The sequence below is a fragment of the Aquarana catesbeiana genome, linkage group LG10 (assembly GCF_042186555.1).
Source record: "Aquarana catesbeiana isolate 2022-GZ linkage group LG10, ASM4218655v1, whole genome shotgun sequence".
Taxonomy (NCBI): domain Eukaryota; kingdom Metazoa; phylum Chordata; class Amphibia; order Anura; family Ranidae; genus Aquarana; species Aquarana catesbeiana.
In genome coordinates, this window is record NC_133333.1 from 139,791,779 (window position 1) to 139,806,835 (window position 15,057).

Below are 15,057 nucleotides of genomic sequence, written 5' to 3' on the forward strand. Positions count from 1 at the left end.
TGTACTGTGTACACCACCAGAAGTGTAGTAGAAACTGTACACACTGTATTAGATACTGTGTACACCACCAGAAAAGTAGTAGAAACTGTACTACGGCTGCACTGTATTGTATACTGTGTACACACTGCATTAGATATTGTGTACACCACCAGAAAAGTAGTAGAAACTGTACTACGGCTGCACTGTATTGTGTACTGTGTACACCACCAGAAGTGTAGTAGAAACTGTACACACGGTATTAGATACTGTGTACATCACCTGCACTTTATTAGAAACAGTACACCACAGAATGCACTGTAGATATAGGCTAAACTGGATGCAGAGTATATATATATATATATATATATATATATATATATATATATAATTAATACACTGCCTGCACTGACTGAATATCGAGTAAACACTGAATATATAGTCTATGCTAAATGCAGCGTATATATATATATATATATATATATATATATATATATATATATATATATGTAGTGCAGGGGTTTTGCTACCCAAGTTATCATGCTAAATAATATATTGTTCCTTAAGTAAGAGTTTGGCTCCCTCTAGTGTCCTTTTAATGCTTTTAAGACTTTTGTTTAGTTTCTGTGAATCAGTGTTACAAAGCATTGTGGGAGATGTAGTTTAATGAGGAATTGACTCATGTGTTAACTTAGTTTTAGAACTACTAAACCCACAATGCCAAGTTAAAGACCCACAAAGCTAAGTCACTGCACTGCATGCTGGGAGCAGGAATAAAAGACACAGCGTGGCCATCTTTCAGTCTCTTGGGACGTCATTCAATATCTGCCTGCAGTGAGGTCTGTGTGTGTGACCGGGAGACTGCGGGCTGTAAGGCGCGGAGCGGAATCGATCGGCCCCTGAGGAGTTCCAGAGCACAGCCAGCTGGACCAGTGTGGGGATGGACTGGAGGATGTAAAGATTTCTGAAGGGTTCCTGCATTCCAGCCATCAGCCATCCGAAGGAGCGGTGCAGTGTGACGGCGCCAGCTTTGGATCAGACTGAGATATTAGGAAAGGAGTTCGGAGGGAGCTTTACAGTACCTGGGCCTGTTGTGGTGAGCGGGCACTTGCCCAGATCAATAGAGTGTACTGCTTGCTATGTGAGTTAGTTACAGATTGCTGATGGGACTTGTAATTCCACTGAGGTGATTCTACTTATTCACAGGCTCTATACAGTTCAACTCTGGGGTTTGTTATTACCCACGCGGTAAAGTCAGTACTGCATTACACTTATAAATAAGAAGGAGGCGTTACAAGAGTTCTGTTTCTTCATTTAAAACAGTTATCAACACATCAATTATTCTACAACTTTCTTTCTCTCTGTTTCCCTTGGATTACAAATACTGCAGTTCAAATCAACAGGCTAGCTGAAGAATAATTAAAGACAAGGAACTTTATCATCTCCTGCAAAGTATCAAGGTTTCACGTTATATTCTGAACATTGAAGGGGGAGCCCTTGAGTATAATATATATATATATATATATATATATATATATATATATATATATATATATATATATATATATATAAATTATATATTTCATTGTTCTGTTGCAATTGAATGTAATGTACTACAGTTCGGTGTGTGTATTGAGGTTTCAAGGGGGAAGGTGTTTAATATACGCTTGGCAATATTGAACAGTTGTCTCACTGTTTGCCTGTGTGCATACACCCCCTTATGGTAACTATTATTGATTATCTATTGTCCTTCCTCATATCTGAGCTATTACGGTGCTTATTGTGCTTAATATCTGTTTTAGTAAACTTCCTAAGTGGTTAACTTAGTGGTCTAACTCAAGCTATCTCCACACCAACAACACTACACACGGCCGCTGTGTAGGCAGCCTTATATAGTGTGGGGCGTGAACTTAGTCCCCCTGAGCCATGATTGGCCAAAGGTACCCTGCCTTTAGCAAATTATGGCTCTCTAAGCAGAGCGCGCTGTGATTGGCCAAAGCATGCAGGTCAGGTGCATGCTTTGGCCAATCACCATACAGCAATGCACTGCGATCTCGCAGTGCATTATGGGGCGTTTCGCAGCGCTCAAATTTTCTGCGAATGCCCCATAATGTTTGCTCTTCGGCGGACGGGCTAACACCTGATGTTCAAGTCGAACTTATGTTCGACCCGAACATCGAGCTTATCCCTAGTTCCTGCCCTCAATTACCTTACGATCTAAGGTGCCTACTTCAAATGCATACCTATTAAATACACACACAAGGACCAATTTTAGACAGGACACAATTAACCTACCAGCATGACCTTGGAGTCTGAGGAGAAACCCAAGCATGCACAGAGAGAACATGCAAACTCCATGCAGACAGTGTCCTGACTGGGATTCAAATCCGAGACCTAAGGGCTGCAAGGCTGAAGTTTTATTAACTAAAGCTGGCCATATACGGATCTACATTGGGCTGACTCAGCAGGGACTGGCAGAGTTTTAATCAGTGTTTGGCAGTTCCTGCTTTTCAGAAGTCGATAGTTTGATTTACAAAGGGAATGAATTGTAATGTTTTTCTTGATCAGCAGCCAATTGGATTGTTAAGAAGATCACACTGATCTATTTGAACTATTTATAAAAATATTAACTACAATACATTCTCTTCAAGAAACAAATGGGATAACTGAATTAAACAAGAGCAGTCTGATGTCCTTAGTAATTCTGTCTCCCCAGGTTGAACCCATGTGTATTTTCTACAAGTCAGTGTATGATAATTGGTAAAGCCAAAAATACACGCATTTCATTTAGCATGAACAAGCTTCCAGGCAGCCACTATAGAAATGGACAACAAAAGCACTTCCTTGAGGAAACCTATGCTGAGCTTACTTTGGATGGACATGTTGGACCTTGTGTAGCCCAGAGCCTACAGAATAAGATTTCAGATATATGAAACTACATAGAACTCATAAATGAATGATTCTAGAGGAAATGAACTTTACAATGTCATATCTATTGATTGATTTATTTATATGTGTACTTATTATCCATATCATATGACTCTAACATATGTAAGACAAGGAGGGAACAGTAGCATCTATTGTTGGAAACCTATTAGTCTCCTACTTTAATTTGACTCTGTTTTTATCATTGTTCACCTCTGTAAATTAATGACATGTTTTGGAGCATTTCAAAAATACAGCCCTCACTAAAGAATTTCATGGGTAGCTTTATATCAAATCCTCTAACACGGAAAAAAGCCCTGCTAAACTTTTGACTTAAATCACCTAAATACATTCCTTGGGCACCAAAAAGTTGTTTGAAGTCCTACATTCCATTTTCTATAGAAAGAAGCCATAACCTGAGTAGAAAAGCCTGTCCCTTGCAAGCATGCTGCAGAGAAGAACCCTTGATCTCTGTGTGGTGGCAGTGGTCTCTCTGCAGAGATCCAATACACTTTACACCTATAGCTGTGCAATCAGCAAATCTCTTGCTCCGTTCTGGTTGGAGACCTCTGCTCTGACACAACAGGTAACACATGAAACCTCTGCAGAGACTCCACTGTTTCCACACAGTGGGCAGAGGCTTCTGCAGCATTGTGGCAGGAGATAGGAATTTTCTCAGGCTGTGTATATTTTCCAAAGAAAGCAAACTGTAAGGCTATGCATACCTTTAGCTCCCACCTGTGCGTTTTGTGGCTTGAAGCTCCAAAATGCTCAACATCCAAATCTCATTATTCTCTCTTATTTATTCATATAGGGGTTGATTTACTAAAGGCAAATAGACTGTGCACAGTCTATTTGTCTTTAGTAACTCAACCCCATAGTATCAATGCTAAGATGTCTAGCTCAAAGCCTGAAGCTCCAAAAGCTACATCAGCTAGTTTTAAGGCAGATTTGGGGAATTGTGGCCCCATCGACTTCAATTGGAAACACTTAAAAAAGCTTGAACTGAGCATTTTCTAGTGTTTTTCAGATGGTTTTTGCAGGCGCATGTCAAGCATTATTGAGTCTGTAGTTTCTCCCAATGTTTACCATTGGCTAAAGCAAAAGCACTTGAAGCTTAACTACACATGTAACACTTGAAATACACTTCAAAAAACACTACTATATGCATGTAAAAATGCTCAAAAAAGCTAAAAAAAATACCTAAAAATTGCGCTGCTCAGGTGTGAATGCAGCCTTAGTTTTCATGAGCCTAGAATATATTTAGCTAAATGTAAAATGAATGTTTAGTTGGGCTTTAAACAATCATCAAAGGAAGGATAATTTCAGTTAAAGAGCTGGGCAGTTGAAACGCATGCTGAGAGGTTTGTAAAATAATCCCATTTCTCTAACCAAACCTTCCTGTATGATATCATAAGAAGTGTGACACCACCTTTTAGAGCCTTCAGTCCTGCCCACCTCCCAATCTGATTGGAATTACAGAACATCAGTCATGAATCATGTCCACCCTAAGCACACCAGCTCTTTTAAAGTAAAACTTGAAATTTGCCTTAAAGGGGAAGTTATTGGTTTGTACAGCAATCTGTGGGAAGGATGGTGTATATAGGTGGGTTGTACAGTCAACTTCTGCCTCATTTTTTTTTCAATTAAAAAATGTCTTCCGGTGTTGTAAAAAAAAATCTATTTAAGCTGCAATATTCATCTTCAATCTGGAGCTGCCTCCCATGGTAATTTGTTTTTATCACCACAAAATCAACCCCGAAAACTGAAGACATTCTGTGAGTTCGGGGAGTCATGGACCCGCCTCCTAAAGGGGCATAAAAATGGAACCTGCATTCATTAATTATGTAATATTGCATAAAGCGTTGTGGACGTCATCATGCCGATGCTGCTCACTACATCATGGAGGAACACCCAATCTGGACAAGGGTCAATGAGAAAGAGGATCATGCATGTCATGTGACCACACTACATCATGGAGGAACACCCAATCCGGACAAGGGGCAATGAGAAAGAGGATCATGCATGTCATGTGACCAGCCTAACGACGTCCATAAAAGGTAAATATACAAAAATTAAAACAAAAAATACAGCCTAGGTGACCTTACATGGTGAAAAAGGGGAGAACTGGGTTAGGCTCTAGGCCCCTTTCACACGATAAGCCCGCTGGGATCCGCCTGTCCTTTTTTCAGGCAGGCCAGAGCGGGCCACACATTGACTCCTATGGGCAGGCGGTTTGTCAGCGGAGATGTGTCCGCTGACACCCGCCTGCCATCCGATCCACTAAAAACAGACATAAAGCAATACGTTCAGCCATCCGTCTGGCAGATCGGATGAGATCTGATGAAAATGGACACGCTGTCCGGTTTCTTCTGATCTCCCCATAGAAATCAGTGGGGCTCTGACAGGTCAATCCCTGCTCAGTGAGCAGAGACGGACCTGTTATGCGCCGGCTGAGCGGATCCACCCCGTGTGGAAGGGGCCTTACTTTCAAAATATTTACTGGAAGTTTTACAAAAAAAAGATCAACATCAATACAAAAGTACAATAGTCAGCAAAACAAATAAGCAAAACAAATGGCTTGAGAGGAATAACAATACCCACAGTACAATACCCAAAATAGTAAATTCAACAGGGATCGATGTCCTTCCTCCCGATACATGGACGAGATAGGTGCATATACTGTACATTGAAGACCACCCATCCACCAATAGACCGAGTATGTAAAACGCAATAACACCTTGCTTTGGGGTAGTCAAACACACAAGAGAACAAAGTAAAAGAGAAGAAAAAAAAGAAGAAGAAAAAAACAAGAGGAGGTCCGGACCTGGGTCAAAGGAGGCATACGAAACCTCGGCACCAGCAAAGACTATGTTAACATACAATAGAGACACATGCACTTGCACATAGTTAGCCCACGGTTCCAGGTCTGTTCAATTTTTTTAACTGTGTCCTTTAGAATGCTAACAATATTTTTATGCAACATAATCCATGTGACCTTTTTCTTAGCCTGCACGATGGATACAGAAAGCTGTCATAAAATAAAAAATATCAAACATTTTAAACAGTTAGGTATACCAGGCATCGGGGTGTTAAGAAGTGCTAAATAAGGAGTCTGGGGAACTGACTGTCCCATAACTCTAAGAAACAGGGCAAAAATGCTGTTTCAGAAGCCACAAACACTTGGGCATTCCCACCAGATATGGCACATTGTCCTCAGCATTTGGCAGCCCCGAAAACCTAAGGGCGGCAGAGAGGGGTACATCCAGGGTTGGGCTTTATTGAAAACCCGAGCCTTGTCAGTGCAGTCCAAAGCAGTATGACTCATAAGGAATAGATAAGTGAACTAACTAGATAGTTTTTTAATATATACAGTATGCAGATGTGTTTGGTAAATTGACCCTAGAGTTCCTAAGTGTTTAATAGGTTAGCAGAGATAGAAAGCATGTACCTACCAATAGATGTTTAGTAGTTTGTTCCTATACCTTATACAGGACCCCAAAACCATCACTATGCATTGTTGTTAGATGTACACTGAGATTGTGATTAACTATCTACTTTAGATAACAGTTTAAAATATACCAGTTTATTCAATTATTGTCTCATACAATCCTGTCCAAACCTGATGAATATGGTGGATCTTATGTGAATCCATGCACATTTACATTGCTGTACAATACCTTATGTGACTGTGATTGATATATACATAATGATGCATTGTGTAACATATAATCTCACTAATAGAGCCCCCCCCATAAAGTAAATACACTACCAGGTGATTTAATTCTCCAGGTTCACCAAAACCTGAAATATCAGTTTTAAGTTTCTGAACCTTTAAATAATATTGAATCAACAGGCTTTGTAAAAGAAAAATAAGTATGAAAGGGTACCTTTGTAGCGCTTTGTATGGCTCTTCTGATAACCACCTTTATGTGTGGAGCATTATTTGAAGGAGGGTGAGTGTAGACCTCTGCCCGTGTAATGCCTTTCCAGGTATCTCCTTCTGGCCACCCCAGATCTAGCATGGGTGTCGGAACATCAGTTTTTCCAGGCCAGTAACTCATACTTAGATCATCATCCAGCTCCAAGTCATCCTCATACTCTATTTTTCCCAGCTTTGAATCCACTGCAGAACTTGCTATGGAAATGGCTTCCTCTCTGGAAAGAAAGTTCCGCATTTCTTCATTTTTTAGGTAGCTTTGAAAGTCATTTTCTCCAGAGGATAAAAGTTTTTCCAAGGCAGTCCTTTGCTTTTCAGAGTAATAAAATTGGGGACTTGCCTCAGTAATGTCCACAAATTCCAGTTCGTCCTCAAGGCACTTGAGCTGAGAGTTTGCCATCTTCAAAAAAAATGTTTTCCCCAATCCTTATGAACAAACTATTTAAGAATAATGGCTGGCTTGTCTATTTTCTAGGACTGAGACAACCTTGAAGTTGTAACAAAAATGTCCTCTACAGTGATTGCAATGTGACAGCTGCAATTGGATAAACAGTATTAGAATGCTGATAAAAGAGCACATTGTCATCTATTTACACAAACTGTTTTAAGGTTTTAATTATTTAATGCTTAGCCAGAAATGATAAAAAAAAAACAAAAAAAACAACAATTGCTCCAGGTATGCATTTACCAAGATTTTCTTTTTCAAACGCAACTAGTATGTAACAACCTGAATTGCTAGCAGCCACTTGCACTGTCCTGTACAGTTAAAGCTGAACTCTAAGGGAAATGTCAACTCTAATCTTGAAGTGGGACTTCCTCCACACTACAAGGGTTAAATGCTCTTTTTTTTTACGGTACCATTAAAATGCATTTTTACTTACCTTATCCCTCACTCCCACAGGCTTCCTCCTCTCCGTTAGATCAGTCCCCTTTTGGTGCTCCATTCAGGGATCACACTTTGACATTAATACCCAAAATGGAGGACCAGCAGACCTGTGTTGTAAGTGTGGACACCATGGGGTTGATTTACTAAAGGCAAAAAGACTGTGCACGTTGCAATGTGCAGTTGCTCCAGAGCCTAATAAATGAACAGAAGCTCTGCTGACTTCCATAATCCAATCATGTGCAAGCAAAAATGCTGTTTTTTTATTTTCCTTGCACATGATTGGGTACTCCTTGCAAAGTGAAGCCTTACCTCATTTACCTCATTTACTAAGCTCTGGGGCAATTGCACTTACAGAGGCGTACATTGCTAAGTGCACAGTCTATTTGTACATTTAGTACATTGAGTACATTGAGTACATTTAGTATTTATATTTGTATACACTTTTTTGTTCTGATTTTGTATGGAATGTATTCTTTGTATTTATGTATGTTATAGACATTTTTATGTATTTTTTAAAAGTATACTATTAAAATAAATTTTTTATCTCATGAGTTGGTGGTCTATTAAAGTCCCATTCTAAGGGGGGCACTCTTTTCCATGGTCTAATACATGAGGGATGGGACCACCTTACTCTATATTTGTTATGATGGAAGCCTCTTTTTTGTTTTCTTTTTTGTTTTTTCCTGGAAAAAAAAGTAGTGTGGAATATGTTCCTTTACAATGATAAGTAATATATCTATGACATGGTATTCAAACTATATAACACGAAGACCTTAATGAAAGATTTCTGAGAATTTATGTAAAGTCTTAAATTATTGCAAGTTCTTTCAGCTAAAGACAAATAAATCCTGGAATACAGTTCAAGTAACACTGAAATTCTCAATGCTACTAGGGGGCACTGCAGGGGAAAGGCTCCCGTTTAGTTTGCTTGTGGGCTCCATCTTGTACATTCTACAGTTGGGTGATTGTTGGGATACAGTAGATGATACATTATCATGAGGGAAAGGGGTGGTTACCTGTTCTCATGTATTGTTGAAATGTACAGTCCTTGTTATTTCATTTGTAACAAAAAATACAATTTTAAGTTCCCAGTGTAACAAAATTACTTTCAATTTGTAAAAGTAGTATTTTTTTCCAGAAAAAAAACAAAAACTTTTTTTTCCCATGGCTTCAAAATTTTCAGAAATTGGACATCTCTAGTGTTGACAAGGAACATACTGATAGGAGACAAGGACATTGAGTCAACCTCATTAGTATTCTTCTAATCCCTTATTGATATCACCCGGTGACCCCGCCCCTTATGACATCACAGTCCCGGGGCCTGCTGGGACTGTGACATCATAAGGGGCGGGGTCACCGGGTGATGTCACCCAATGACCCCGCCCCATGCCTATATAAGTCGTTGCGCACCGTGCACACAGCATTACAGCGGGAGAGAGCGTTGTGTCAACATCAGAATAAGAGAAGAGGGAACAAGATGATGGAGAAGACCGGGCCAACGCTAGCAAGAGAGCGGCAAAAGAGCAGAAGATAGCAGAGGAGCCTGGCAGAAGAACCGGAGAGCGGGTGAAGAACCAGACACCGGGAGAAGAAGCCAGAGAGCGGGAGAAGATGCCGGAGAGAGCGAAGAAGTCGGAAGAGACCCCCGAAGTCGGAAGAAGACCCCCGGAGCTGCCTAATAAATTACTTTAAAAACCTGTCTAGTGTGTTTTTTTATTGACACTTTTTTTTTCCCCAGGGTAATGGGTAGGGGTACGATGTACCCCATACTCACTCACATAGGGTGAGGGGATGGGATCTGGGGGCCCCCTTATTAAAGGAGGCTCCTGGATTCCAATAAGCCCCCCACCCACAGACCCCGAGAACCAACGGCCAGGGTTGTTGGGAAGAGGCCCTTGTCCTCATCAACATGGGGACAAGGTGCTTTGGGGTGGGGGGGGCACTCAGAAGGGGGGGCGCTCGCTCGTCCCCACCCCCTTTCCTGACCAGCCAGGCTGCGTGCTCGGATAAGGGTCTGGTATGGATCTTGGGGGGACCCTCACGCCGTTTTTTCAGAGTGGGGGTTCCCCTTAAAATCCATACCAGACCTAAGGGCCTATGCTCTGCACTGGCTCCTGCAATGGGGCTCGCAAGGTGGCAATCTCGCCAATAAAAGCGGTAAGATTGACTTCCTTTTCTAGTCCCGTCGTACCTCATCACGTTCAAAATGAACAGACTTTAGTCCCAGATTGCGCACCCCCTCCCTTCCATTCGGACACCCCCTGACCACTAGGAGCTTCCGCGTTCTGATTGTTTATAGATAGCATGGCGACCGGGAGAGGTCACAGCCGGGCATTGCTGTCAGTCTATCCTGGCCCCCTGAGTCATCTCATCATCCAAAGTATGGGGAAGTGATTTACAAAAGCCGGCATAGCAACATTCACTATACGGATCGGAGACATCACAGTGGCAAACACGGTGACTGCCTATACCCCTGCAGGGGTGTCCCTATTCGGTGAGTGCAAGCACAATAAGCCCTCGGTTAAGGAGAGCCATCACAAGACCAGCACTTGAATGAGGAATGGTTTTTACAAATATCACCCTCCAATGAAAATTTTAACCCTTTCCAAACCATATATTTAAAAGACTTTCCGAACTATTTCAAAAATATCCAAAAAAGATCTAAAAAGATCCCTCCACCATAAAATACGGACTTATACAGCAAGTACTGGGCTTATGAAGCACAAATCACTGAGTTCACAGTTCAAGCACCAGTCACTTTATGATCTAATATAAATAGCACATTTTTGCACGTTTTTTGCACTTTAACTAAATGGCATGTGATATATGTATTTATTTATATATGTAGTTGGATTATGCGATATTCATTAGTGGTTTATTTTCCATATATATATTCCTTATATATATTTTTTGCATACTTTTGCACATCTTTGTATATTTGATTTTTATTTTTATTTTTCACATATTTTCTCACTCATTTGCACTTACAGTTTACAGAGAAATTTTATATCAATGTGTTAAATTCAATAATATACACACTAGAGAGTGCAACACTAAGGGAAAATAATTAATTAATTAATATTTGGCCTTACAGGCCATATTATGTGTCACTGTTAACCTATGATTTTGTTTGCGTTACACTTCTCATAAAGAAATAATTTTTAAAGCACTATTTCAATTTTGAGGATTTCTTAGCTTACATGTTGCAAATAATATATGTAGTCAGCAAAGAGACCTCTTAAGCCATCATATAAGGTAACTGTGACAAATCATATCACAGTAGGGCAGCGCCATACCTACACCTTTATTCTATTCACAATTTCACTAGAAGGCTATTATTATCACGTAGTAGCTATTAAATACTTTATTTGTGTTCCATTTCTAATTTTCTGCAGTTATAAAATGTCTTTACTGTCACACTTAGATGTGCCCTGGGGCAAATATAATGACTGTTTATCTGATCTGCTATTTCGGAAAGCACCTTCTGGTAAGAATGTACCCAGGATTATTGGGTTTCTAACTTATTTTTATACTGTTTGAAGTGTCTAAAGCTGGCCATACACACAATATGCACAAGTTTTTTTTTTTTTGTAGTTCAGCCAGTGGACTGAATGGAAAAAAACTAACTGGTCCCTCCATCAACCAGAGTAATCCCTCCAACTAGGACAATGTATTTTGACAGCGGGACTTGCCACTGTAGGAATACACTAATCAATGGCTGCAGCTGCTGATCATGACATTTTTTCAAACACGTTCAAACAGAAGTCAATCAATCTCACTTCCATAAGATTCACCTAATTTTTCATTTTTCACAGGGCCTGCAGAACCCCAGTTTTCTCACATGGCATTGGGTGCAGAAACAGCCGGAATGTGTTAAATGTGGGGCCACCCCAGGTGACCTGGTACATCTCCTTTGGAAGTGTCCAAAATTACTGGGACATCTTAATCCTCATAATTAATGTAGTATTTGGTACTTTCATTTACAACCATGTACTTACTCGTATATTCAGTCACTTGGATTCTCCCAACCTTAATGCTCACACCACCATTGCGGTTCTAAGGTCATTATCTGAAACACGTAGTGTTATTATACTTAGGTGGGTTGTCAATGCCACTCCTACTAAATGTCACTGGATCTCTAAACTGAACAAACTAATAACAATGGCACAAGGCTGGGGTCGTCCTGTCAGTTGTAAATGGTCTGCCTCTTCCCTGTAACTGCAAGAGAGCTTTTCTGTTGAAAAACAACATACTTACTGGCTGGATCACTAGATGAAAATAGAAGAAATAAAGCCTAAAAGAGGAAACGAATACAGTGATCATATCGAAGAATTGGTACACAATATAATAAATGTGTGCTTTTGAGTTTATTACCTCTGTAACCTCCACATATGGACAGGGGTAGTCACAATAAGAGCTATGAAAATATGGAATAGACTATGTCAAAAAAAATAGTTCTGGCCAGCTCACTAGATTGTTTTAAAAAAGAGCTAGATGCATTCCTAAACATATATCACTGTCGGGGTGCTTAGAATGGTCAATTTTTATTTATAGAAGCTTAAATCGGTACTACAGTCTTTTTAAAAAATGCTCTAGCTGCTGAATTTTAATGAGCAGACACTTACCAGCCCAGTTATTTAGTGCCGTCTTTACCCAGGCCAGTTCTTCACCGGCCTTCGGATCTCTGGTGCTGCCATCTTGGCTGTGGGAAGTCAGCTGTGACTTCTTACTGTTTTACAACCGGCTCCCCACGCATGATGTGCTGGACTCAGGCCAGTCCTGGAGCCATATGACGTGTCCCAGAAGGTTGCAAGTAGGGGGAGGTAAACATCCAGAATTCTGGCCTAGGCAAGAATTGCATAAGTGGGAGGGGGTACCTGTCAGAAAAAGATAACTGCTCCCAGGAAAAAAAAACCCATCAATAATGGTATAGGGGAGGAGAATAAGCAGAACATTCACAGCCGATCACTCGGTTTTTAGAGCTCCGTGAGAAGAGAGATGTAGACTGTCAGTCACAGCTCTCCGCTCTTCTCCCTCCTCGCTCATTGGAGCACTAAGCTGTGTAGGGGTGGGGAGTGGCCATCTCAGTCTCTCAGCAGCTCGCTGAGAGGCTGAGACGGGTGTCAGTCCAGGGACCTGGCAGATCCAGACTCCCGTTGTCGGGATGACACGGTGCCTGGACTGATATCCATGATGTCAGCAGAGAGCGGACTTCAGTTCGCTCTCTACTGAAAATGGGTCACAGGAGTGCAAAACGAATTGCACTCCTGTGACCCAAACAAGCTTTGTCTGGACTTCTCCTTTAAGATTACAGGTCTATCTAAAGCTGGCCATACACCAGCAGAATTTTAGCTGATTGTTCCTATGGAAATGCTGAAATATCATTCATGAGAGCATTCCATAGTACTACTATGAACTTGACTAATTTTGAATAAAAACCCTGTAAAATTTAATTCAATTGCCATGCCAATGTTTACATACGATTTCAGGATTCACATACACATTACAAGTACGATTTTTCCCAAATGAAAACTACATTCACATTGAGAACATTTACAAATATTAGTTCAAGAAAAAATTTCTATCCTTCTTCGATTTTCCTTGTCACTACAGTCAAAAATAATCATCAACTTGACCCGACTAACTATTAAAAATTGAATGAACGTTCTGAAAACTATTTTTTTAACAAACGTCTACTGGTGTATGGCCAGCTTAAAGGATAAGATCATAAAATAGAGCAGAGGTAGGGTGCTACTACCCAATAAGTTTAGAAATTTTTTTCAAAGTTACCTGGGTGCGGAAAGGTTGTCGCACAGCTGCAATGACAATCATGAGTAAAGATGGTCCGTAACTCCTTGCTTGCTCTTTAACCACTTTGCGCAAATCGGCGTACCTGTACATCGGTAATTTGACGCTAAAAACCATTGCTGCTAGCTGCCATAACCCTAGTATTTTCATGAACTGCGTGCATTTTTCTTTGAGATATAAGTGGTCTCTGCAGCAGATTTGCCATCAGATAACTTTTATGGGTGGCGGGAGAGGACTCCCACCGCGCTCCGGTCGTCTTACTTACTTACAGGAGCCATCGGTAGCGGCAGATATGATTGTGTCCGCTCCCCTCATTGCCTGGATTCCGAGTGAGGAAAAGATGGCCCCCACTCGGCTCCATAGCATTGGAGGGCGGGAGTGACGTTGGCTCTTAAAGGGGAATTTTAAAATTTTTTTTTTAAATGACATTTAATTTAATTTTTATTTTTTTATTGCATTTAAGTGTAAATGTTAGATCTGAGGTCTTTTTGACCCCAGATCTCACATTTAAGAGGTCCTGCATGCTTTCTTTCTAGTACAAGGGATGTTTACATTCCTTGTAATAGGAATAAAAGTGACCCCAATTTTTTTTTTTTTAAAAAAAGGACAGTTTAAAAATAAAAAGTAAAATAAATAAGAAAAAAACATTTTTTTAAAGCGCTCTGTCCCGCCGAGCACACGCACAGAAGTGAACGCATACATAATTTGCTATTAAATCAGAAAATGAAAACAGTGTTCAAACCACACATGTGAGGTATCACCGCGATCGTTAGAGCGAGAGCAATAATTCTAGCTCAAGACCTCCTCTGTAACTCAAAACTGGTAACCTGTAGAAATTTTTAAACATCACCAATGGAGATTTTTAAGTGACAAAGTTTGTTGCCATTCCACAAGCAAGCGCAATTTTGAAGCGTGACATGTTGGTTATCATATTACTAGGCGCACAATACAAAAAAAATTGGGCTAACTTTACTGTTGTCTTATTTTTTTAACGTAATAAGACCGCTGCGCAAATACGGTGTGACATAAAGTATCGCCATTTTATTCTCTAGGGTGTCTGAAAAAAATATATATAATGTTTGTGGGTTCTAAGTAATTTTCTAGCAAAAAAAATGATTTTAACTCAAAACGAGGCTCGGGCTGAAGTGGTTAAAATCTCCATTTGTTGATTCTCCATAAAAGACACAGTAACAGACAGCAGATGTAAACACATTTCAGCCTTGTGGGCCTTGTTCACTACCACTACCTGTATTTTATGGAGAATCAATAAATTTTGAGTATTTTAAAGAGCAAGCAAGGAGTTGCAGATCATCTTTTCTCTTAAAGTAAAAAGTTCACCTTTGGGAACATGTAACATGTTCCTGCCCCCCTCTCTCTCCTGATTGGCTGACTGACTTTAAATGACAGCAGCGGGAGCCAATCGCGCCCTGCTGCTGTCTTAGCGAATGAGGAGGGGAGTCTTAGACAATCTGGCAACATCGCTGGATAAAGATGGGCTCAGATAAGTATTAAGGGGGCTGCT

The 15,057-nt window shown here is 40.4% G+C and overlaps 1 protein-coding gene across 3 annotated transcripts in view; it reads right to left on the reverse strand.

The window, feature by feature from the left end:
• The window catches only part of FAM83E (family with sequence similarity 83 member E), a 143,679-nt gene that overhangs the window by 102,540 nt on the left and 26,082 nt on the right, over positions 1 to 15,057 (reverse strand). For all 3 annotated transcript variants that reach the window (XM_073602730.1, XM_073602728.1, XM_073602729.1), the window contains exon 2: positions 6,792 to 7,376. In XM_073602730.1, the coding sequence (XP_073458831.1) occupies positions 6,792 to 7,241 (450 nt within the window). In that variant the 5' untranslated portion in view covers positions 7,242 to 7,376. The remainder of the gene's footprint in view (positions 1 to 6,791; positions 7,377 to 15,057) is intronic.